The 26,585-nt window shown below is 41.7% G+C and overlaps 1 protein-coding gene across 3 annotated transcripts in view; it reads left to right on the top strand.

Annotated features, from left to right (window-relative positions):
• Window positions 1-999: 999 nt before the first annotated feature.
• LOC137347654 (transforming growth factor beta receptor type 3-like) overlaps window positions 1,000-26,585 on the top strand; it is a 144,866-nt gene continuing 119,280 nt past the window's right edge. For 2 of the 3 annotated variants that reach the window (XM_068012306.1, XM_068012304.1), the window contains exons 1-2: window positions 1,000-1,269; window positions 4,418-4,645. In XM_068012306.1, the coding sequence (XP_067868407.1) occupies window positions 4,588-4,645 (58 nt within the window). In that variant the 5' untranslated portion in view covers window positions 1,000-1,269; window positions 4,418-4,587. Of the gene's footprint in view, window positions 1,270-1,567; window positions 1,928-4,417; window positions 4,646-26,585 lie in introns of all 3 variants that reach the window. The other variant, XM_068012305.1, reaches the window with a different exon arrangement.

The raw sequence follows: 26,585 nt of genomic DNA, 5'->3' as shown, positions 1-26,585 counted from the left end.
AATCGCCGTAACTCTGTGTCCTCTGGTTTGCGATCCTTCTGCCACTGGAAACAGTTTCTTCTTACTTACTTCATCAAAACCATTCATGATTTTGAACACCCGATTCCCTCTCCCGATTCTGCCCGACCTCTCCCAATCAGTGCAAACTATCTTGCTCACCTTCTCACTGTCTTTACCCACCCTTTCCCTATCCTAGCCCACCCTTACCCCTTTCCTTGCTCACCCCTCTCCCCCCACCCTTAGCCACCCTCTCCCATCCCAAGCCCGCCCTCATCCATTTACATGCCACCCTTTCCCCCTTATCCACACCCATCTCCCCCTTATCCATGCCACCCTCTCCCCCGCCACCCTCTCCCCCATGCTTGCCCTCTACTCATTCATGGCCACCCTCTCCCCCTTATACATGCTCATACTTTCTCGCTCTACAGCATCTGCCACTCTCCTAATGCCCATCTTCCCCACCTTATACATACCCATTCCGTTGATCATGCCCACCCACTCCTCTTATCTATGCCCACCCTCTCTTACACCTGCCCTCTCTCTATTATCCATGCCCACACCCCTTCCCACCCCCTCAATTGACCACCCTCTCCCCCTTATCCATGCCCATGCCCTACCCACCCACTCACTCTCCACATCCTCTCCTGTGCCCACTCTATCCTCATGCCCACCCTCTCCTCCTCTCCCATACCACCCTCTCCCCCTCTCCCATACCACCCTCTCCCATGCCCACCCTCACCCCCTTATCCATGCCCACCCTCACTCATGCCCACCCTCTTCCCCCTTATCCATACCACCCTCTCCCCCATCAATGCTCCCCCTCTCCCATGCCCACCCTCTCCCTTTTATCCATGCCCACCCTCTCCCATGTCCACCTTCTCCCCTATCAATGCTCCCCCACACACCATCTCCCAGTTGGTGCCGATCCATTTCCTCTAACCTCACGCGCTCCTAACGGTCGCCGCCCCGCGACGCGCCTCACAGTCCCCACGCGACGCGCCTCCAATCGGATTTCCCGGCGCCGGCTGGGGACATTTTTTTTTTCCCTCTCGTCTTTTTCAAGGCAAGAGGTGAAGCAGAAAAACAAGTTTACTCACAGTGCATGACGAGAGGAAGGCACGGAACAGGAAACTTCCATCCCGGCGGAGAAACACACAGCCCGAGCTCGCATAAGGTCAAAACCGCCATTTCGGACCGTTATTTTTTTTTGAGGAGGGAGGAAGAAATTAAAAGAGAAATTGGGGAAATTCAGAACTTCCTGAATCTGTGGTAAGAAATGTTCTTTTGTAACGTTGACAGTACTGAATTCGAATTTGTCGGTTACTGCTGAAAAGTTTTTCCATGTTTAATTTGTACGGAGGGTTTAGTTATTCAAAAAAGTAATTTAAAAAAGTCAGGGAATAACGACACAATTGTAGAATATTTATAATTCACCACAGACTGGGCTGGATATTCACAAAATTGAGATTGTTTTCATTTTTGTTTATAAATAGTATTTAAATACGTCTATTAAATGACATTTTTTTGAATGGAAAATTTTGTAGGTTTTATTTGTCTTTCCGTACAGTTCTTGACACGAATATGTATTCCGTTTTCCTGTAACCGGACAAACTGTGGCGTCATTCACTCGCATCCCAATGATCCCGCCTTATCTCGATGCCGATTGGCTATTTGCTTTCCCCAGGGCGGGGGGCCAAAGCTCTAATAATAACGTCTGATTCGATATTGCATCTGTCAGTCAGCCGGAAGGGCAGAACTTGCTGCAAGCTCCACGTTTGCTCAGAGCAACAACAAAAATGTTCAACCAGAGTATTATATAGTGATGAAAAAAATTGAGTTAAAGCGCTGAATTTAGTCTTCGCACGCAAGACGGGAATAACAACGAATTAAAAAAGGGCTCTGTCGACTGCCTAAATTGTATTTCCAGGTAACCGATTTACGCTTGGCTCCTGGGCAGAAGTTTGTAGAAACTTTATGTTGAGTAATTTTTTTTTAATCTTCAATTTAGAGTTCACTCAAATATGCCATAGATTTGCGAGAAAAGATATTTGACCAACTTCTACCATTGAAACGATTCAACAGCCCCTAGCCCTGGAAAAAGGTTTCAAGTCAGTGATGGAGATTACGGTTTGCTGTGTTGTATAGAAATGAATAATTTATAAATCATATCGGCACTAAAATAGGACTTTACGGTATGATTGTTTATTTGGTTGGCGTTCTCAATACAGTCAGATCACAGGTACAGATACATTTTATAAAGGTAGATTTTGGATGGGAATATTAAAATACTGTTCGCAAATGAGATCCTGACTTTAGGGAACAAACAGGTCGTAGCAAACAATGGAAGTAACCATCTTTACAGTTTACATTCTATCGGTAATGTCGTTCTTACGCTTTCTGATCGAGTTCTTTTACAACTGAGACGAACATTTTTGAGAAATAATCCTGGAAAGAACCGACTTTGTGTGCAATAGCAATCTGTGCCGCATTTAACGCGAAGTTCACTTATTGCTATCCGCTGAATGCAGGTCAAGTTACAAGCAAATGTTAGACAGTGCTTTTAGTAACTAATCCTGTGATATACTTAACTTAATGTGGGTAATATCAGGGTAGATTTCCGTTGTTGGTTGGAGAACTCATTGAAATGTGCATGTGTTCTGTAATTAGTATGACTAAAGATTAACAAAACTTCTGACCAGTAATACGGGTTATTTAGAATAAGCCATTTCATACTTTTAATTGTACCACAAGCTTCTCATGCAAGGATATTATTTTGCTGTAGCTGATGGAGCTCTTGCCCTTGATTCAGAAAGTTGTGGTTCAAGCTAAAGGCCTGCTCAGGTCACGAAAAAAAAACCGGCCCGAGTCCCTCCGTTTCCCCCCCCCCCCCCCCGACCATCGGAATGTTCCCTTTACTTACCTTGCGACTCCCAATCTTCAGGAAGCTGCAGCCTGAGTGTGATGACGTCATAGAGATGCTCACTCGCTCAATGAGCAGACTCAGAGTTTACTTCTTTGGTCCCAGACTCCCAGCTCAGATAGGTTTTTTACTTTTAACACTTCTTGCTGTGTGTGTCTGGTCTGGCCTGACCCGACCCGAGCCCGAAAGCCGGACCTGGAAGAGCGACCCGACCCAAACCCGACACATGTCGTCTGGTTCGCGTCGGGTAGCAGGCCTTTAGTTCAAGCTATTACTATGACTTGTTCACAAAATTTATGACACTGAATGTTGTATTGCTTGAAATGTCCTCATTTCCACTAATAGGTAAAGCCCATTTGTCTGTTCCGGTGGTACAGGAAAAATCCCAGGTCACCTTTGAAAAAAGAGCAGGGTGTTCTCTTGGTTTTCTGGACAATCTTCTAGAATAACTATTCATTCATATTGTTGTTGGTGAGATCTTGCTCTGGCCCTGCTTAATCACGTCTTTGTATCTGAAATGGAAAGACGTGATAATTTGCAAGCTTTTCTTCTAACAATTTGGAATAGGTCCATTCATTGTTTCTCACCTTCACATCTATAAAAATACTTTTCCAGGGAATCAAATTTATCCTTTTATAGAAGAAATTATTTTGGGCCCCTGTGACTTGAGTTTCTAGTTCCGTTATTTAATGATACATTGAGTAGTTAAGCGTTGTAATAGATTGATTTTTGTGCAGATATCTGGCATATAAGTATTGATAATCTCAGACTCATTAATAAAAAGAAAAGGAACAAAATATTGTGGCTACTGGTCACTCTTATGCTTTTAATATTCGACTTACAGGGAGATGATGGCGCGATGGTAATGTCACTGAACTTGTAATCGAGTTCAAATCCCACCATGGCAACTTTTCACGGCACCTTTTACTATCCCCGATTGCCGTGAAAACTCATCTCGTTCACTAACGTCTTTTAGGGAAGGAAATCTGCCGTCCTTACCTAGTCTGGCCTACATGTGACTCCAGACCCATAGCAATATGGTTGACTCTTGCCTTCCGTCTGAAATGGTCCAGTAAGTCACTCAGTTGTCAAAGGTAATTAGGGATGGGCAACAAATGCCTTGCCAGTGACGCTTTGAAAGAATTGAAAAAAAAATTCAGGGAAGGAAAAACCAGCTCCTGGCCATAGGGTGATTTGAAGTTAGATTACAAAAGTAATACAATTTTAGGTTTAATATAGATTCTTTCAAAGATTACATGTTTAACAAAATGGGAAAGTATAGCACAAAATGACAATCTATACTCTTAATCCTCCTCCTAAGCTACTTCTCAAAAAGGTAGATCTAGATCAGAATGATTTTATAAAGTCTGACTGTTTGCTGAACTGTCCCTGAGATACAGTTAATGTACAATAACAATTGACGTCAGATTAAAAAGATGAAAAAGACAAAGTTTTTTTTTGTTGCAACAGTTAATTGCATTTTTACTTTTCTGATAGATTGCTAACTTGCCTCAAGGCTGGATTTCTGGAGTACGGTCTTACATTTCAAGATTTTTTTTCTAAGCCCATTTTACAACAATCTTCCCTTTCACCTGGAGAAGAGGAGCTTCTGGTGTATCACCTCCTAGATACAGGATAGAAGAACCATTCATTAGGAAAATTGAAACATGAAGGCAATTTTACCAGTCGCCATATTAATCGCATTAGGATCACAGATGCAAGCAAGTAAGTTCATATTAAATTTTTTATCAGCAGCTGAGCGCAAACATTTTGTAATTTGTAAATGAACGAAGCAGATGGGCATTAGATTTGATGAGACTGCCTTCCAAAATCTTAGCTTTTGAAATTCTTCTGAAATGGACAAGTAAGTACATAAAGCAGATGTTAAGTATGAAATTTCAAGAATGTTTTAAAGAAAGACTTTTTAATTTTCCTCTTGTGGAATCTGTGGCTGTAAGAATTTTTATATCAAAATATAGTTAAACTTCAAATGTATTGATATACTAGATCATCCGTTGAATGATTTGTGTATTAGTCTGTCTTTTATTTCATTTTAAGAGTAGTTAAATCTAGTTCGAGATCATTGTAGTTTTCTGTGACATTTTGTCGCATCTGCTGCACAACTCCTGGCATTACAACATATTTTCTGAATCTTAACATAGAGGAAATTTGTATCGTTAATAATTAACTTAAAGACCTGTACCTGCCCTGTATGTAGTTCATGCAGACAGCTGTTCCTTGGTTAAGTGGGGTAGCATTCTCACTTCTGGGTTCAAGCCACTTGAAACTTGAGCATGTAATCTAGGCTGTACTTCAGCACAATACTGAAGAAATGCTGTCTTTCAGATGAGACATTCAACTGAGGCCCTAGCTGTTTTCTCAGATGGACATGAAAGCTCCCACAAAGAGCACGGCGTTCTTCTGGTGTCTTGACCACATATCCTTCAAATATCACCAAAAAAAGATTGTCTAATCATAAAAGTCATTGCTGTTTTGTGGGACCTAGCTGTGTATGAATTGGCTGCCATGTTTCCTACGTTACAATAATGACTACAGTGCAAATGTACTTGATTGGCTGGGATTTCATTTCTCAAATATTTCTGAATATCATGTAATACCTGTTTGAAACAATACAGAGCAAAATTGTTTTATTTAATAAATACACCATGAAAGGACCTTCATCAATCAGTATCATTAATCTCATTGTCATTTGGTAACTTTTCTTTCTGATTCAGCATCTTTTTTTGTCAATGCTACATTTATTGCCCATGCTCAGTTGTCTTGAAAATATGGAGGTATTTATTTTTCGGGCTTTCTAGATCATTGAGAGTCATATGTTAGACAAGGTAGTGGTGGCATGTTCTTTTCTCTGAAGAGCATTAGTGATGTAGTTGGGTTTTTATAACAATCTGCCAACCTTCTTGGTCATTCTGTCTAATGCTAACTCACAAAATACTAGAATTCAGTTTCATAATTTGCTATGCTACATTTGACTTCACACCTCTGGGTTACTAGTCTAGTACTGTAACCATGCCTATTCCCAATGTGTATTCTCTAATTTTATGTATTTTACAGCACACAATCATAGAAATTTAATAAGAAACTAGCCAATATTAATTATCTTAAAATATCGTTTGAAAAAGTTTGAGTTATGCTATTCAATAAATAAGGAATTGGTCAGGCTGCATGTGTTGAAGCTAACAGACTTCCATAGGATGCAGCAACTAGCCACTGTCAATGAAATCAATATCTGTCATACACCCTGCAAAGCCATGAATCAGAATTCAGAACTAATACAATTTCAAAAAATTAGATTAAAAAAAATAATCTAAATAAATCATAACATTAACTTAAGGAAATGAGCTACCCTGTTGGTGTACCACATTTATCCTGTGAATGGCTGAACCATACAAACCAGGAAGGATCTTGACTTTATATTAGGTTTGTACTAGGTTCACTGACCTCACCCAGCGTTCAGTAGGAATGCTACAAGTGGATTTAGCATCCCTGGCTTCTAGTACACAAAAATAATAGCCACTTATTTTTTATTTGATCAGGGGTGCGAGCATCACTGGCAAAGCCAACGTTTATTGTCCATTTCTAATTGCCTTTGAGGAGATAGTGGTCAGCTGCCTTTTTGAACCACTGCAGTCCATGTGCTGGAGGTGCAACCAGAGTGTTGTTAGGAAGGGATTCCCAGGTTTTGTGACCCAGCAACCATGAAGGAACGGTGATATAGTTCCAAGTCAGGGTGTAATTTGCTGGTGGTGGTGTTCCCATGCAGCTGCTGCCCTTGTCCTTCTAGGTGGTAGAGGTTGTGGTTTGGAAGGTGTTATTGAAGGAGGCTTGGCGAGTTGCTGCAGGGAATCCTGTAGATGGTACACACTTCTGCCACTGAGGGAGTGAATGTTTAAGGTGGTGTATGATCAAGTAGACTGCTTTGTCCCGGATGGTGTCCTACTTCTTGAGTGTTGTTGGAGCTGCATGCATTCAGGAAAGTGGAGAGTATGTCATCACATGCCTATCTTGTGCCTTGTACATAGTGGACAGACCTGGAGTTACTCACCTCAGTTCCCAGCCTCTGACCTGTTCTTGTAGTCACAGCATTTATATGGTTGGTTCAGTTAAACTTCTGGTCAGTGGTATTCCCCTGAATGTCAGTGATGTGGGGGGATGTCAATCATGGTAATGCTGTTGAAAGTCAAGGGGAGATGGTTAAATTCTCTCTTGTTGGAGACGGTCATTGCCTGTCATTTGTGTGGCATGAATTTTACTTTCCATTTAGCTCAAGCCTGAATGTTGTCCAGCTCTTGGTGCATGCGGGCATGGACTGCTTCAGTATCCAAAGTGTTACAAATGAACACTGCAATCTCAACGAACATCCTCCCCACAAACCACTGTCCCCCCCTCCTCCCCCCACCCCCCCAGGACATTACCTTGAACTTCTGCTGCGATGTCCTGAGGTGATCGGCCTCCAACAACCACAACCATCTTAATTAAAAGCAAAATACTGCAGATGCTGGAAATCTGAAATAAAAACAAGAAATGCTGGAAATACTCAGGTCTGGCAGCATCTGTGGAGAGAAGCAGAGTTAACGTTTCAGGTCAGTGACCCTTCTTCAGAACTGGCAAATATTACAAATGTAAAAGGTTATAAGCAAGTAAAGTGGGGGCGAGGCAAGAGATAACAAAGGAGAATATGTAGATAGGACGAGGTCACAAAATAGCTGACCAGGAGGTCATGGAGCAAAGATATGTTAATGGTGTGCTGAAAGATAAAGGATTAGTACAGATAGGGTGTTAACGGACTGAAAATTGAACAGCTACAAGTACAAACATGAGAAAAACAGTGGGTAAGTAAACAGAACAAACTAAGATGAAATAAAATAAACACAAAAAAAAATTTTGTAAAAGGGAAAAAGAAAAAAATAACTAAAATTAAAAGTAAAACGGGGGGCCTGTCATGCTCTGAAATTATTGAACTCAATGTTCAGTCCAGCAGGCTGTAGTGTGCCTAATTGGTAAATGAGATGCTGTTCCTCGAGCTTGCGTTGATGTTCAGTGGAACACTGCAGCAATCCCAAAACAGAGATGAGAGCAGGGCGGAGTGTTGAAATGGCAAGCAACCGGAAGCTCGGGGTCCTGCTTGTGGACTGAGCGGAGGTGTTCCGCAAAGCGGTCACCCGGTCTGCATTTGGTCTCCCCAGTGTAGAGGATTCCATGTTGTGTGCAGCGAATACAGTATACTACGTTGAAAGAAGTACAAGTAAATCGCTGCTTCACCTGAAAGGAGTGTTTGGGGCCTGGTATAGTGAGGAGGTAAATGGGCAGGTATTACACCTCCTGCGATTGCAGGGCAAGGTGCCCTGGGAAGGGGACAATGTGGTGGGGGTAATGGAGGAGTGGACCAGGGTGTCACGAAGGGACTGATCCCTTCGGAATGCTGACTGGGAGGGAGGGGAAGATGCATTTGTTAGTGGCATCACGCTGGAAGTGGCGGACGTGGTGGAGGATGATCCTTTGGATATGGAGGCTGATGGGGTAGAAAGTGAGGACAAGGGGAACCCTGTCACGGTTCTGGGAAGGAGGGGAAGGGGTGAGGGTAGAGGTGTGGGGAGTGGGCCGGACACGGTTGAGGGCCCTGTCAACCACAGTGGGGGGGAAACCACAACCATCTTCCTTGGATGAGATATTTGAGGGAGAGCCCAATGGTTGTGGAACTGGACCACAGCAAAGAGTTGAGACAAGGGGAGGAAAGTGGAACGCAGCAAATAAGGTTGCAGGCTCTGGTACAATTGAAATATATTGCCACAAGAGAGAAAGGTCGGACAAAGAAAGCATGAGTGATGATGGAGAGTAAGATGAGGCAGAAAAAGGATGCTGATGTCCGGTTGATAATACAAGTAAGAACCAATATAGAAGGGTTAGAGGACAAGTGGGGAAAAAAGTAGTAAGAGAAGCAAAAAGAGCACATACGAATTAGGAGCAGAAGTAGGCCATTCGGCCCCTCTAGCCTGCTCCGCTATTCACTAAGAACATGGCTGATCTGTTTGTGTCTGGAATTCCACCCTCCCATTTACCCCCAATAACCTTTGATTCCCTTGCCTAACAAGAATCTATCTACCCCAGCCTTAAATTATTCAATGACCATGCCTCCACTACCTTCTGAGGCAGAGAGTTCCGAAGTCGCCCAACCCTCAGAGAAAATTTCTCCTCATCTATGTCCTAAAAGGGCGACCCCTAATATTAACAGTGCCCCCTAGTTCTGGACTCCCCCACAAGAGGAAACATTCTTTCCACATCCACCTTGTCCAGCCCATTCAGGATCTTGCATACTTCCATCAAGTCTCCCCTCATTCTTCTAAACTCTAGTGAAAACAAGCCCAGTCTGTCCAACCTTTCCTCATAAGACAACCTGCTCATTCCAAGTATCAATCTAGTAAACCTCCTCTGAACTGCCTCCAACGCATTCATATCCTTCCTTAAATAAGGAGACCAAAACTGCACACAGTATTCGAGATGTGGCCTCACTAATGCCCTGTCTTACTGAAGCATAACATCCTTACTTTTATTTTCAATTCCTCTCGTAATAAAGGATAGCATTCCATTAACCTTCTTTATTACTTGCTGTACCTGCATACTAACTTTTTGTGACGCATGCACTAGAACACCTAGATCCCTCTGCACCTCTGAGTTCTGCAGTCGTTCTTCATTTAAGTCATACTCTGCTTTTTATTCCTGCCAAAGTGAACAATTTCACATTTTTCCGCATTATACTCCATCTACCAGATTTTTGCCCACTCACTCAACCTATCTATTAGTCTGCACCTCCTTATGTCCTCTTCAACATATTTTCCTACCTATCTTTGTGTCATCTGCAAATTTAGCTACCATGCCATTGCTCCCCTCATCTAATTCGTTAATATAAATTGTAAAAAGTTGAGGCCCCAGCAAAGACCCCTGTGGGACTCCACTCGTCATATCCTGCCAATCAGAAAAGGACCCATTTATATACACTCTCTGTTTTCTGCCAGCCAGTCAATCTTCTATCCATGCTAATATGTTATGCACTACACCATGAGTTCCTACTTTGCGCAATAGCCTTTTAAGTGGCACCTTGTCAAATGCCATCTGGAAATCCAACTAAGACTGGCAGCCAACATAAAATGGAATCCAAGAGTCTTCTGTAGGTACAAGGGTAGTAAAATGAGGGGTGAGGCCTTCAATATTCATTCTATAGTGTTTGGTTAAAATAATTTTTTTCTCTTTGTGATGTTTCTCTGGATGAATTAAGGGAGGAGAAAACATTGCAATTTTAAAATTTATCACTATGATGATACCATAAGCCTGTAAACTAATGTCTGTACAATTGTGAAGAATTGTTTGTGTTCTCTTGGTCAGTATTCTAGTCAAGTGAAATTTTAGCATTTACTTAATCATGAATTGCTTGTGCATGCCATAATAGAAATTATTTGACTTAATTAATTTTGCTATAGATGGGGTCTGGCAGTCATTTAGCCTTCCAGTTGCTTCTTGGGGGAACTTATCCTTATTCAGCAGTTGTAATATCACAGCCAACTAACACATGCTAAAGACAAATGAAGATAAAAATCTTTGTGTAGCCAGCTGGGAGACATTTTGGTGCTGCTTGCTGCCAGCTAGTCTCGCCTTGTTTTTTTTTCCGTTTTATATTTACATATAATGTTGTGGCTCACACCCTTGTGACTTGTTTAATGCCACAGTCAGCGCTGCCCACTTATCTGATAGCTGTTTAATACTGGTGCGGCATTACTTTCCGGTAAACTTAAAAGATAGCATTGCTATTATCCCATGCTTAATTTTTATTTCTTTTAATCAGATTTGGAAGCATTCTTGGATTTTGTTCATAAGTTCCAGTTTAACTCAAACTCACCTTTATTTAGCTGAATTAAAATAGAATAATGGGGGTAAATATTGGTAAGCATTGCACCTGTTTTTCAGGCATAAAATGGCACAATGCATACCAGCTTAGCAGTGGGATGGCCTGCACCCAATCTGCTCTGTCATTGGGTGTCTCTGCCAAATGCATGAAGCCCTTTTTAATTTATCCTGGGTGATCACCTAAAGTAGGGTGTGGGGGGCCTTTTGAATATATAAATTAAGAGCTTAATGCTTGTTATAGGACTCCTTTTCATTAATTGGTCACAGGGCAGGTCTGAGGCAGGTGCAGTTGAGGCCTGAGGACCAGTTTCCAGAATAGGACAGTAGTCGGCCATTTGGCCCATTGAACCTGTTCTACCAATCAATGAGATCATGGCTGTTCTATATTGTAACTCCATCCACCACCTTGGCTTAATATCTTTGACAGACTTTTGCTCATCAGTCTCTGATTTAAAATTATTAATTGCGCTCGTATCTGCTTTTTGTGGGAGAGAGTTCCATACTTTTTACCACTCATTGCATGAAGTAGTGTTTTCTAACTTTCCTGAATGTCCTGGCTCCAATTTTAAGGTAATGTTCCCTTGTCCTTTCTCCCCCAACAGCAGAAAAGTTTCTCTCTATCTACCACTTCAGTTCCTTTCAAAATCCTAAAACCTCAATCAAATCACTGCTCAACCTTCTGTATTCCAGGGAATCTAGGCATATTTTATGTAATCTCTCCTCACATTCAACCCGTGGCATAGAATATAAGAGCAGGGAGGTTATGATGGAGCTATATAAAATGCTAGTTAGGCCACAGCTGGAGTACTGTGTACAGTTCTGGTCACCACACTATAGGAAGGATGTGATGGACCGGAGAGGGTGCAGAGGAGATTCACCAGGATGTTGCCTGGGCTGGAGCATTTCAGCTATGAAGAGAGACTTAAAAGGCTGGGGTTGTTTTCCTTGGAGCAGTGAAGGCTGACAGTGGACATGATTGAGGTACAAGAATATGAGGGGCATTGATAGGTTAGATAGGAGGAAACTTTTTCCCTTAGTGGAGGGGTCATGAACCGAGGGCATAGATTTAGGGTAAGGGGCAGGAGATTTGAGGAAACATTTTTTCACCCAGTGGGTGGTTGGAATCTGGAACGCACTGCCTGAAGAGGTGGTGGAGGCAGGAACCCTCACAACATTTAAGAAGTATTTAGATGAGCACTTAAAACGCCATAGCATACAAGGCTATGGGCCAAGTGCAGGAATATGGGATTGGAATAGTTGGGTACTGTATGGCCGACACAAACACGATGGGCCGAAGGGCCTGGTTCTGTGCTGTATAACTCTATGACTCTAACCCTTGGAGCTCTGGTAACATTCTGGTGAAGCTGCTCTACACTTTCTCCAAGGCCATTATATCCTTTCTAAAGCTCCAGATGTGGTCTAATCAGGGCTTTGTATAGCTGTAGTAAAACTTCATCCCCTTTTATATTATAATCCTCTAGTTATAAAGGTTTACATTCCATTAGTCCTTATGATTTTTGTACCTGACTGCTATATTTCAGTGATCAGCATACATGGCCCCTTAAATTTTGTGATTTCCACTGTTCCTAGCTTTTCTCTATTTTAGTAGTACTCTGATCTACACTTTTTTCTGATCCAAAACAGGTGATCTCCCATTTTGCCGCAGATTGATTTCAATTCAGCTGTTTTGCCCGCTCATTTAAACTATCAACGTCTCTGTGTTTTTATGCTCCCGTTTACACTTCTTACTGTGCCACCAATCTTTGTGTCATCGGCAAACTTGGATGTATGACTCGCTATTATGTTATATAAGTCATTAATAAATATAATGAATATTGAGGCCCTAGCAAAGATCCTTACAGAACACTGCTAATCACTTCCTTTTAATTCGAGTACATACACATTATCCCTATTCTTTGACTCCTTCTGCCTAACCAATTTCCTAACCAGATCAATGATTTGCATTCAATTCCATGAGCAAACAGTCCCTTAAGTGGAACCTGATTGAATGTCCTGTGAACTACATCCATAGACATTCTCCCACTTGGTACTTTAGTTACTTCCTCAAAGAGTTCTATTAGGTGTGTTAGACCTGACCTACCCGTTACATATTCATATTTGCTCTCTCTAATCAGCTCAAATTTCTCAAGTGCTCAGTCACTCAGCCTTTAATTATAGATTCTAATAACTCACCTACAACAGATATTAGATTAACAGGTCTATAATTTTGTTTTTGTTTTATTTTCCACCTTTCTTAAATAGTGCAGTTACATTTTCAGTTTTCCAGTCCAAAGGGCCAATTCCTGGATCCAGAGAGCTTTGCAGATGCTTTAGCCACAATCTTTCAATTTCCTCACCACCTTCCTTTAAAACTCTGGTATGGAAACCATCAGGTCCTGGGGATTTGTCAGTCTCTGTTGCCATTATTTTTTTCCAACACTTTTTTGCTTATGTTAACTTTTTAACTAGTACTAGTCCTTATTCATTTTTAGCTTCCCTGGAATGTTAAGTATATCATCTTTACTGTGAAGACTGACACAAAGTAATTATTCAACAAGTTTGCTATTTCATTATTTTTCATTTGCAATATTATCACTTTTTAAATGGCCCACTTTTACCGAACTACTTTTTCTTCTAATATAATTGTAAAAGCTTTTTTGTGTCTCTTGATCTCCCTTGTAAGTTTCTTTTTGTCTTCCTTTTTGAAGCTCTCATGGTTTTTTTTTTGTCTTCCTTTTGCTGTTCTTCATATCTCTCCCAGTACCCTGAATCTGCTCTACTCTTTGCACATTTGCATGCTCTTTTGATTTTATGTAATCTCTCAACTCTTTTGTTGACCAAGGCAGTTTTATTTGGCAAGTCGAACTCTTTCCCGTTAAGGGTTTGTATTGGTCCTGTATTAAGCTAAATTGTCTTTTGACCACATTCCATTGTTCATCTTAGTTTTGCCCGATAATTTTGACCAGTTTGCTATCCGTCCCTATCTCATCCTGTTAAAGTTAAGTTGTATCAAAATCTAGTATCGTAGTAACTGTTAAGTTGTTCTTTCAAACCTAACATTGAATTTGATCATATTATATTCTCTTAGATTATTAACTAATTCTGTCTTTATTAATCAATATATTTATTATGGCCTGTCCTCTGGACTCTTGCATCCGGTGTGCAATGCCTTGACAGTGCTGAGTTTTGGCCAAGCGGGCAGGCTTAAACTTTTACCCCATAGAATTTTACAGCATAGAAGAAAACCATTTGACCCATCATGCCTGCACCAGCTCTCTGAAAGAGCTGCCACTTAGTCCCATTGCTGTGCCCTTTATCCATATCCTTTTTATTTTTTTCAAATATGCATTCATTTCTCTTTTGTATATAAGTTTATATTGATTCTCTAGCCAGCGGAAAAGCCACTGGGAAGGACAGCATTACCCCTGAAATGATCAAGAGTGCCAAGCCTGCTATACTCTCAGCACTACATGAACTGCTATGCCTGTGCTGGGACGAGGGAGCAGTACCTCAGGACAGGCGCGCTGCCAATATCATCACCCTCTATGAAAACAAAGGTGACCGAGGTGACTGCAACAACTACCGTGGAATCTCCCTGCTCAGCATAGTGGGGAAAGTCTTTGCTCGAGTCGCTCTGAACAGGCTCCAGAAGCTGGCCGAGCGCGTCTACCCTGAGGCACAGTGTGGCTTTCATGCAGAGAGATCGACCGTTGACATGCTGTTCTCCCTTCGTCAGATACAGGAGAAATGCCGCGAACAACAGATGCCCCTCTACATTGCTTTCATTGATCTCACCAAAGCCTTTGACCTCGTCAGCAGACGTGGTCTCTTCAGACTACTAGAAAAGATTGGATGCCCACCAAAGCTACTAAGTATCATCACCTCATTCCATGACAATATGAAAGGCACAATTCAACATGGTGGCTCCTCATCAGACCCCTTTCCTATCCTGAGTGGCGTGAAACAGGGCTGTGTTCTCGCACCCACCCCTTTTGGGATTTTCTTCTCCCTACTGCTTTCACATGCGTTCAAGTCCTCTGAAGAAGGAATTTTCCTCCACACAAGATCAGGGGGCAGGTTGTTCAACCTTGTCCGTCTAAGAGCGAAGTCCAAAGTACGGAAAGTCCTCATCAGGGAACTCCTCTTTGCTGACGATGCTGCTTTAACATCTCACACTGAAGAGTGCCTGCAGAGTCTCATCGACAGGATTGCGGCTGCCTGCAATGAATTTGGCCTAGCCATCAGCCTCAAGAAAACGAACATCATGGGGCAGGACGTCAGAAATGCTCCATCCATCAATATTGGCGACCACGCTCTGGAAGTGGTTCAAGAGTTCACCTACCTAGGCTCAACTATCACCAGTAACCTGTCTCTAGATGCAGAAATCAACAAGCGCATGGGAAAGGCTTCCACTGCTATGTCCAGACTGGCCAAGAGAGTGTGGGAAAATGGCGCACTGACACGGAACACAAACGTCCGAGTGTATCAGGCCTGTGTCCTCAGTACCTTGCTCTATGGCAGCGAGGCCTGGACAACGTATGTCAGCCAAGAGCGACGTCTCAATTCATTCAATCTTCGCTGCCTCTGGAGAATACTTGGCATCAGGTGGCAGGACTGTATCTCCAACACAGAAGTCCTCAAGGCGGCCAACATCCCCAGCTTATACACACTACTGAGTCAGCAGCGCTTGAGATGGCTTGGCCATGTGAGCCGCATGGAAGATGGCAGGATCCCCAAAGACACATTGTACAGCGAGCTCGCCACTGGTATCAGACCCACCGGCCGTCCATGTCTCCGCTTTAAAGACGTCTGCAAACGCGACATGAAATCCTGTGACATTGATCACAAGTCGTGGGAGTCAGTTGCCAGCGTTCGCCAGAGCTGGCAGACCGCCATAAAGGCGGGGCTAAAGTGTGGCGAGTCAAAGAGACTTCGCAGTTGGCAGGAAAAAAGACAGAGGCGTAAGGGAAGAGCCAACTGTGTAACAGCCCCAACAATCAAATTTTTTTGCAGCACCTGTGGAAGAGCCTGTCACTCTAGAATTGGCCTTTATAGCCACTCCAGGCGCTGCTCCACATACCACTGACCACCTCCAGGCGCTTACCCATTGTGTCTCGAGATAAGGAGGCCAAAGAAGAATATAAGTTTACAGTAACAAAGAAAACTTCTAATAAAGATAAGAAAAAAACATTTAACCCTTTTAAGATCTGCAGGACATCCAAAAGCACTAGTGATTAATTCTTAATTGTAGTCCAGCAACAGCTTGGAATGATCTATCGTTAGGGCACAGAAGGAGGCCATTTGGCCCTTCGAGTTCATGCCAGCTCTCTGTAGAGCAATCCAGTCAATCCCATTCCACCACTCTATCCCCATAGTCCTACAAGCTTTTTCCCCTCAAGTGCCTGTTCAATTTCCTGTTGAAGTCATTCATCATCTTTACTTCCACTACCTTGATAGGCAGCAAGTTACAAGTCATTACCACTTGCTCAGTAAAAAAAAAATTCTTTCTCACATTCTCCCCCACTCTGCACCTTTGGCCCAAAACTTTAAATCTGTGTCATGAAAGCTTTAAAATGGGAAAATGTTCTAAGATGTAGGCAAAGGTAGTAGCCATAACAGTTAAAAAAAATTATGGGTGCTGGAAATCTGAAATAAAAACGTAAAATGCTTAACACTTAGCAGGTCAGTCAACATTTGTTTATGCATGAAACATCTGATCTCTTCACAAATACTGACTGAATGTTTCCAGCACTTTTGTTTCTGTTTCCTGTGATAGTTATTCTGATTTGGTGGTATTGGTTGAGCTGTGACTGAGTGAGGGTGATGATGTTGGCGACTCCACCACTTTTTGTTCTGGTGTTATGCATGGTCCTACCCTGCTGAGGGGTGAGTTATTGTCTGTTGAGAAGGTCGCTGGAGATCTGTAGGGCTTGTGTAAATAGTGCATATGGTGAGAGGTGGAGAAGAAGCAAGATGGAATAAGAATGAAGAGGTAGTGACTGTAAAGAGAAGTATGTGCAATGTGAAGTGAGAAAGGAGTGGTGAAAGGAGTTGCTGGTTGTGTAAGTGATTGTGAGAATTAAGAGACTAGTCTTAGTATGTGGATTGAAGAGAGGAAAGGAAGAGGCGTGTTTTGAGATGAGGCAGTATGTGAACGTGCTTCTAAGCTAAAGGATGTAATGGAGAGAAGCGAATTATTGAGAGTTATGGGGGAGATGGTGACAGGATTGTTGAGAGGTGGGAAGGTTAAGAGCTATACTGACACTTGCTCTTCTGAGGTCATTGAATTTCTTTGTGCATTCATCTCCGGTATTGTGGGTGATGCTGGTGTCACTGACCCTTTCTGACACCTTAGTCAAAGCCTGCTTCATTCTGGCCTTGGAGATGTCCTTGTGGTTTTTGTGTATAGCTGCTCCCTTCTTCTTTCAGGCACTAGAACTTCCAGGAACGCATTGAAAAGCAGGGGGTAGCCTTTGTACTGTGTTCTGAAGTCTTTCACCATTTTACAATTACTATTGTAGGCAGGGGAAGCAACCTTGCTTTAAGAGATGCATGCCTGCTTTAAGAAGGCCTTGAGTTGTGCCGGAAATTGTACGTGTAATGAGGGTGGCCTGATTTGCAAGAGCAGCCAGTCAATATTATTAAAATGAGGCATTGATCAGGCCTGATGCCAAACACGTCATTTGGGTGGTAGGGGCAGATGGTGGGAGGGACTGACACCCACCCTGGCCCCTGCATGCTTTGTTTTCCGCCCTGGCTTAAAGTCAAGGCTATGAAGACAAAGGAAGATGTGTATGTATGGAGAAAAAGGGATAACCAATGTGAAAGATATATGGGTCAATTTTATCCCTCAGGGCATATGGGGGCTAAAATAATGGCAGTGCATTGCTCTCTAGCTTGTTATTGCACTCTTGCAGCCCATAATTTTAATTCCTGGGTCTTGGGAGGCATGTGAAACTTTAACTGGAGGCATGCAAGCCTTTTAAATATTCAAAAGTCACAGTGCAGTGATGTCATTTGGATCTGGTTCAGCACTTGGTACCAATTAACTTCTCAAGCAAAGCCTGATGCCATATTAGAAGCAAGTCCAGATGAGGTGAGTTACTTCACATAGTGTTCCTCTGTGCTGTCCAGGGAAACCTTGGGCCTGTATTGGGCTTCCCCATTCCCTTGTTGTAATTCTGCACTCCCACTGTTATGTCCTCTGGTTCCCATCAGCTAGAAATAATCTCACTTCAAGCTTAGAAATGCAGGTGCTCTGTTTATTTCATTTCGCCCACCATGCTGCCTGGTAGGGACTGCTCCAAAGTGGTGTAGCATTGAACATCACATGACTGCAGTGCAGCAGTGAATGTGGTCCCACATAGCTATATGGTTACACATAGCTATTTACAACTAATATAACAATATATAATATCTCTCATTCTTTAAAAACATAATGCCTCTATATTCAATTTAACTGGTCCAATCATTAACCGTTAATCTTCATTAAGTCGATTTTTTTTTTTTCTAAACTAGAAATAAACAGAACCTCTTTTAGTCTTTTTATAGCATGTTTTCTTTTCTAAAAAATATAATTCACTATCGCTTAGGTGGACAGATGTTGTGCCTCCATCTTGTAGACTTGGCATTCATTGCTGTCAGTGGTGAGTTGGCACACTGCACAGGTGATGTCATGCGGTTGCTCCTGGTGTTGTAGGAGTGGTGCTTGCTGTTGCTAATGTCTTACTTGCTGGTGCCATTGTTGATGTTGACTTGCTGGATAGTGATGTTTCTGGTGGTGTTGGTCTGTTCTGTTTTTCCAGCTCAGGTGTAGGTTGAATATAGACTCTGTTCCTTCTCATTTGCTTACTGGTTTCGGACTCAATGTATGACTTTGAAGTCTCAGTTTCACTAACAATTTGCTGGGCTACAGATTTTAATAATAGGACAAACTGTAGATGTACAGGATCCATTCAACAGCTCAGTTAGGGATTTAGCATGCTTGTTGAAGTGTTGATCTCCTCTTGCCTGTGCTTCAGTGAGCTGTTGTCTTCCCTTCTTCCTGGTCACTTGGAGGATGTATTTTGCTTGGCAGAGTTGTCTTATACTTTCTTCCATTCAACAGCTCTGCAGATGATTTCATGTCAGTCTTAGGTGTAGATCTGAGTGACAATTTGGGTCTTCCTTCGTCTCTTGGCATCTTGCAAGGGTTCTTTTGACCGTTTGGATGTGTCTCTCTAAACCAGTGTCACCATGGGTAGTGTGGTGATGTGATGGTGTTGAACCCATACTGTTCAGCGAATTCCTTAAATTCTCTGGAGGTGAATTCCATCTGATTGTCACATATTAGTCTTTCAGGAATCCTTTGCTCAGAGTGGTGTAGTGTTACACACCGCATGACTGCAGTTCAGCAGTGAATGTGGTCCCCCGGAACACATTTAAACATCGGAGTTCCTAGCTCTTAAGGAACATAGGAGCAGGAGTAGGCCATTTTTCCCATCGTGCCTGCCCCACCATTCAATATGATCATGGCTGATCATCCACTTCAATGCCTTTGCCCCACAGTATCCTCCTATCCGCTTCTGTCATTTGCGTTTAGAAATCTGTCAATCTCTGCTTTAAACATATTCAATGACTGAGCTTCCACAGCCCCCTGTGGTAGAGAATTCCAAAGATTCACAACCCTCTGAGTAAAACAAAATTCTCCTTATCTCTGTCCTAAGTGGCTTCCCTCTTATTTTGAAATTGTGTCCCCTGGTTCTAGACTCCCCAACCAGGGGAAACCTCTTAGTTGCATCTACCCTGTCTATCTCCAGTATTTTGTAGGTTTCAATGAGATCACCTCTCATCCTTCGAAACACTCGGGAAACTGGGCCTGTATCCTCTAATCTCTCTTCATAGGACAGTCCCGCCATCCCAGAAAAAAGTCTGGTGAACCTTCGTTGCACTCCCTCTATGGCAATAATACCGTTTCTAAGGTAAGAGGACCAAAACTACACACTGTACTCCAAGTGTGGTCTAACCGAGCTTCAATACAATTGAAGCAAGAATTCAGTACCCCTGTACTCTCATCCTCTTGCAATAAAGGCTAACCTACCATTAGCCTTACAACTAATATAACAATATAATATCACCGGCATGGGTTCGATGGGCTGAATGTCCTCCTTCTGTATCGTAAATGACACTGACTCCATGTAACATTCGCTACAGGTTAAAATTGGGGCTGTAAACATGGGAGACAGACAGAGGAGAGATGAACTGAGAACAAGAAGCACAGATTGAGAAAGATATAGTGAGAAAAAAAGTGCAAGCAAGAGATGATGAGAGAAAATGTCTAAGAAGCATGCAGAGTTGAAGATAAACGAAAGAGATAGAGGAAGTCAGAAAAGATGATGGGGGAAGACCTTCAGAGGAAGAGAGCCTTTTTTTACTTATATCTGAGTAATGCTGCAGATTTTTAATATTTTTGTTTGAGTATATTTGAGAAACATTCTGTTAGAAACTGTAAATAATTTTGTGAATGAACCTTAAAGCTCCACACACACGTATAGGAAAAAGAAATGCTAGAACAAATTGACAAAACAACTTTATCTAGGAATATTTATGAGCATATGGGGTGGGGAAACCAAAAACATTCAGTCGTTTTGAAAATATAAAAATGTAGTCCCATTTCATTTTCAATTGAACTGATCCTGTTCAAATGGAAGAAAGATAAGTTCATATTGAGGACACAGATACAAGTGCTGATTGGCAGATTTCCTCTTTTCTGTTAAATTATAAACAACAACTGCCAAACTTGGTTATTATCCATGTTCAGTTGAAATGATTTGCTTTTTATTTTGAACAAGATCTACTCCAGGGAGGTCTCCTAAAAGCAACTAGTAAACATTGAGTGAAATTCTTCATGCCTTATTAAATTTCTTGGAGAAAAAAACACTAATCCCAAAAGAATATATTTAGTTTGAGGAAATGTGCTGCATAGTCTCAGAGTCAGATTGTCCAACAAGCACCTGTTGTTGTATATACTGAACGGTACATCAACTTGTAAGATTAGGCACTTGGGATAATGCAGTGATTTTTTTTTTAGTTGTAATGATCCTTGGAGATGCATATATAGTGTGGAGCTTTTGATGTACACCATTGGTATTACCTAGCAAGTTTTAGGGAAAAATATTTCCTGTTTTGTGTTTAATTTTACATATATTTACTTGAGTATGGCTTTCAATCATTTATGTAAGGAAACAAAAATTGGCCCGTTACTGTGCAGTACTAATAAAATAGTGCTCATCATAATTGCCTGGAATTGGCTAGAAAGGTTATTAATAGCAATAACATTGTTATGAAAGTGCTTCTATATGTTTAAGTATATGTTTTGAGGACTTAAATTGTGAAGATGGATTCATTGGAAGGCTGGAGATTTCATAGAAGCTGGACTTTGCTTTACTGACAGTTCATTGAAAGGACACTGAGATGTTGTTTAACAGCAGCCTTGCTGGAAGTCATGTGCTTGAAGCAATAAACAACAGAAATCTTGGTGACCTGGGGAAGAAGTTTACGGAAAAGTGACAGGTCAAGGTTTATAGGGGTCAGGAGGCTTGACTCTTGAGATATTGTTTTTGGTTTCGCTTTGGACAGTGTGTTGGGGGTGAAGTATTTTGAAGGCAGTTGGAGAAAACCAGCCAGAGAGCAGCCACCATTAGCGCACCCTCTTCTATCTCTTTGAAAACTTCCTGAGAATCAAGTGTAAAAAATAGAGAAACTTTGGCTGCATTTCTCCTGGAAAGCCTGCAAACTGATTCTCAACATCGCCTGAACAGAACTGCCGTAGAAAGATCCCAGTGACAGCCGTCCACGCATATTTGGGACGCCAGACCAAAAAGGGACAACTGACATCTTTCCATATCTTTTTTTTTTCTTCAAGAATTAGCAAGTATTTGGCCAAAGTCTTTTTTTCTTTTGTAACAGACCTCTGCAGAGAGAATTTCTGTATTTTTGTTTTTCTGTTTGTGTGTGGGGAATTTAAAAAGGGGAACTTTCATATTTCAATCTATGTTAATGCTTTGCTTCATTACTATTTAAGTCTTGTTTTATAATAAACTGATAATTTTGTTGTTTATTGAAGAAACCTGGTTGGTGTATTTTATTCTGGGATACACAGAGTAAATGATTGATTGACTGCATTGGTAACCGGGTAAACATTTAAAAAAAAAAAAAAAAAAATGTTGTGACCTGTGGTGAAGTGGAACTAGAAAAGACAGTGTGCTCCTCCTGCCTTGGTCGTAACAATGTGCGTTTATATGCCATCTTTAACGTAGGAAAAAACTCCATCTCTGGGCAGTTCTCAGGAGCATAAGGGGAAAAAAATGAATACCACACTGAAGAGGGAGATAATAGAAGGGTGATCGAAAGCTTGGTCGGAGAAGAGGGTTTTAAAGCAAATCTTCAAGGAGGAGAGGGTGGTGGAAAGATGGAGGGGCTCGGGGAAGAAATTTCAGAGCATGGAGTTTAGACAGTTGCCAGTGGTGGGGCGAAGGGTAGGAGGGAATGCACGAAAGACTAGAGTTGGAGAACACTGATTTCTGGGGGGATTTGCAGGGCTGGAGGAGGTTACAGAGATAGTGAAGAGCAAGGATCTGAAATGATTTAAAAACCAGGATAAAAGCTTTAAGTTTGAGGACAATGATGATGGTTGACTGGGACTTGGTGCAGGATAGATACCTGCAGCTGAGTTTTTGATCAGCTGAAGTTTGCAGAGGGTGGAGGATGTGAAGCCAGCAAGACCAGCATTGTACTAGTCTCATATGGAGGTGACTTTTCCAATGTAGGAGGTCAAATAGAGTGCTGCAGTTGCAAGCGGTCTGGGTCAGCCTGAGATAATGGCCAGGGTAAAGAGATGGTGCTAAGGGGTGCAGTATTCGTGGCAGTGGCGAATGGCGATAGCTTCGTCAATGCTTAGCTGGAGGAAATTGAGGCTCGTCCCAGGCTGATTGTTGCACAGGAAGCCTGATAAGACAGAGGCAGTGAAGGAGTTGTGAAAGCTGGTGGAGCAGCCGAATTTTGCGTCATCGGCATTCATATGGAAACTGACCACAGATATGTGGTCAATATTGCAAAGTGACACCATGTAGATAAGGAAGAGAAGGGAGCCAAGGGTAGAGCTTTTTGGGACTTCGAAGATAACCATGTCGGGGCAGGAAGGAAAGTCATTGCTGGAGATATTCTGGGTACAATCAAGTAGGTAAGAGTGGAACCAAGTGAGAAATTCCACTGAGCTGGACGCTGGAGGAAAGAAATTGGGGAAGGATGCAGAAAGGTCAAGGAAGCTGAAGAGGACGAATGTACCATGGTCACAATCACAGACATTAAGTTTCTCCTTTTCAAACCTAACATTAAATTTGATGATCTTATGATCACTATTCGATAAATGTTCCCCTAATCTTCGATTAGTAACTAATTTTGGCTTGTTAGTCATTTCTGGTTCTAATATGACCTGCACTCTTGTTGATTCTAGAATACACTGTTCCAGTTGAATTATTTTGAATGCACTCAAGAAATTCACTAACTTTCTGTCATATGCTACTCTGCTGTTCACAAATTATATGAAAATTGAACACTCATTAAAACAACTTTGGTCTTGCCACAAGCCTCTCTAATTTCTGACTTACTACATTCTGCTGCTTCGTGGATGAGGGTTCCAGATGAGAAGAGGTGGGCAATGATAGAGGCAGTGTTAGATGATGGAGAGGATATGGGGCTGGAAGCTAAATTTGGGGTCAGATAGGACACCAAGGTTGTGAACAGTCTAGTTCAGCCTCCGACAGTGGCCAGGGAGAGGGAAGAGTTGGTGGCTAGGGAACAGAGTTTGTGATGGGGACGGAGGACAATGGATTTGGTCTTCCCAATTTTTAATTATCTGTAATCAGGGTCAGTTGATGGGGTGGTGGTGCTGTAGAACTGGATGTCATCAGTGTATCTCTGGAATCTCCATGTATTTTCGGATGATGTTGCCACATGACACGTAGAAAAGAAATATGAAGGGACCAAGGATAGAACCTTGGGGAATCTAGATGCACTGATGCGGGAATAGGAAGAGAAGTCATTGCAGGTTATTTTCTGTCTGTGACTAGGTAGATAGCTGGTATTACTCACCATTACACTTTGTTTATATATTCGAACATAAGCAGTTAAGGTCATTATGACCAGAAAAATACAACTAAAGTGTATTAAAAAACTTAATAGATTGTACAATAAAAGACTGTGTGGTTATAATTAGCTAAAAGCTGAAGAAATGTAGATAGTGATCATCATAGTGTCAGTTGACTTAGTTGATAGCACTATTACGTGTGAGTTAGAAGGTTGTAGATTCAAGTCTACTACAGGACTTGAGCGCATAACCTAGACTGATATTTCAGTTAGTGATGAGGGAATGCTTCATTCTTGGATGAGATGCAAAACCTGAGACCTTTATCTACCTTTTCCAGTGATTCAGGTGGACCTCAAAGATTTATCAAAGAAAACTCTAATGGAATGCTGGCCTTTATATCTAGAAAACTAGAATACAATGGGTGAGAAATCATGCTACAGGTGTACAAAGCCCTGGTTAGATCACACTTAAAATACTGTGAGCAGTTCTGGGCGCCGCACCTTAGGAAGGATATATTTGCCTTGGAAAGCATGCAGAGGAGTGATTACATAATCTAGGGTTGTATTCCCTGGAATTTAGAAAGTTATGGGGTGATTTGATGGAAGTTTTCAAGATATTAAGGGAAACAGATAGGGTAGGTAGAAACTATTTCTTCTGGGTAGGGCTAGGGGGCATAGTCTAAAAACTAGAGCCAGACATTTTCAGGATGAAATTGGGAAACACTTTCACACAAGGGGTTATGGAACTCTCTCTTTGGCAAATTGTAATTGATGCTAGATCAATTGTAAATTTTAAATCTGACTGTGATACATTTTTGTTATCCAGATGTATCAAGGTATATGGGGAAAGCAAATATAGAGTTAGGTTGCAGATCAGCCATGATCTCATTGAATGGCTGACTCCTGTTCCTGTGTTCCGGAACATTTGTAGAAGAGCAGGAAATTCTCCAGGTGTCCTGATTAACATACCTCCCTGAACCAAAATCACTAGAAACAGATGGGCAGGTTATTCAATAAATTAAAAACAAAATCCTGCAGATGCTGGAAATCTGAAATAAAAACAAAAAGTGCTGGAAATACTCACCAAGTCTGGCAGTTGAGGTCACTGACCTGAAACATTAACTTTGCTCCTCTCTCCATAGATACAGCCAGACCTGCTGAGTATTTGTAGCACAAATTGTTTTTTTATTATGTACGGGTTATTCATCTCATTACTCCTGTGGAATCTTTCTATATGCAAAATTGCTAACAATAGTCACTGCAATTTTGAAACATTTAGAATAGAAGAGATAAAGCCTAAAGTTTATATTTACCCTTTAGCTTTCTTTGACTGCTAGGTTTTTCCTTGTTCTTGACAGAAAGGCATCTATTCTTAGTCTGAATAATGCCAAGGCAGGAAAGTGAAGACTGCTGACTCAAGGAAGGGTGAAACTTGACATAAGTATAGAATTCACAATTTAAGGGTGGTTTGTGTTTCTGAATAGGAATTAAATATTTTAGCTTTCTAAAATTAATGTTTGGATTCAGTGCCTATGCTGGACTAACTATACAATGCCTAAAAGGGCTCAGCTAGAGCAGGGCAGGAAGGGATGGATTTGGCCTTCTGCTTGCCTTTGATAAGAGCTTGTTTATGTTGTAGGCATTACTAAATATTCTGGGCTGATGGCTTGTACACTTGAGGAAATGTAGGACAATAGATGTGTATGAAAGATGACTGCAGAGGTTGTCCTTGGATTGAAAGATTTTATTCAATTGTTGAGTCCTTGGGTTCTGTCGTCTTTAGAGACAGAATTGTTTGTATGTAGGCCATCTGTCTATGTTGCACCTTTTTTAATAAATTGCTTCTGTAATTGTTATGTCCTTATTTTACTGAGTATAGGCACCAAGGTAGAATATTTAAAAAGAACTGCTTTATGCACAATAATTACATCAAATAAGTTGAAATATACTCAGGACCACACGGGTTCAATGCAATTCAATTTAATAATGGGGAGGTGTGAATAGGAAGGATGCACTTGAACGTTTCCTGTGCTAATCACAAGGAGGAGAAAAAAGGAACAAATTATATTTGGTCCAGCATCTCTGCATTTCCATTATTGCCATTCATGATCTATTTCTCTCATTTCTCCTTTTTCTATGTCACTTCGTTATTTTTCCACTTCTGTGTGTGCCTGTCACCCCCTCCCCCCCACCACTGCCACTCCATGGCCCTTGATGTCATCTGCTTAATTTCTAACATCTTTTTCTCCTCTTACTGTATGTTGCTGAGATGATCTCTGCCAGTTTTATATGTTTAAGATTCACCTGTTAAAAGCTGAAAAGCTCAGGTTTCTTCAGTCTTTCCTTATAACTCAGTCCTTGCTCCTGGATACCAGTTGTGAATTGCCATCTAAGCTAAAGGTCTGTTAGGGTCTGCAAATGAGGCCCGACCCGGCCCATCCTTCCATTTTTTCCTGCGCCTGAGCTGACCAGTTAACTTACCTTCCATTTATCACTTTGTTCCTTATCTGCACAAGCTTAAAATAACTGTAATAAAACCACCTTTCAAGTCCAAAAAGTAAATTAATATTAGTCACTTACCTGAGGTGGTGATAGAGCGTGTCCGATCCAGCCCGACCCG

The sequence above is a fragment of the Heterodontus francisci genome, chromosome 32 (assembly GCF_036365525.1).
Source record: "Heterodontus francisci isolate sHetFra1 chromosome 32, sHetFra1.hap1, whole genome shotgun sequence".
Classification (NCBI taxonomy): domain Eukaryota; kingdom Metazoa; phylum Chordata; class Chondrichthyes; order Heterodontiformes; family Heterodontidae; genus Heterodontus; species Heterodontus francisci.
Note: the sequence above shows the minus strand (reverse complement) of the source record. Positions and strands in the feature narration are given on the sequence as shown.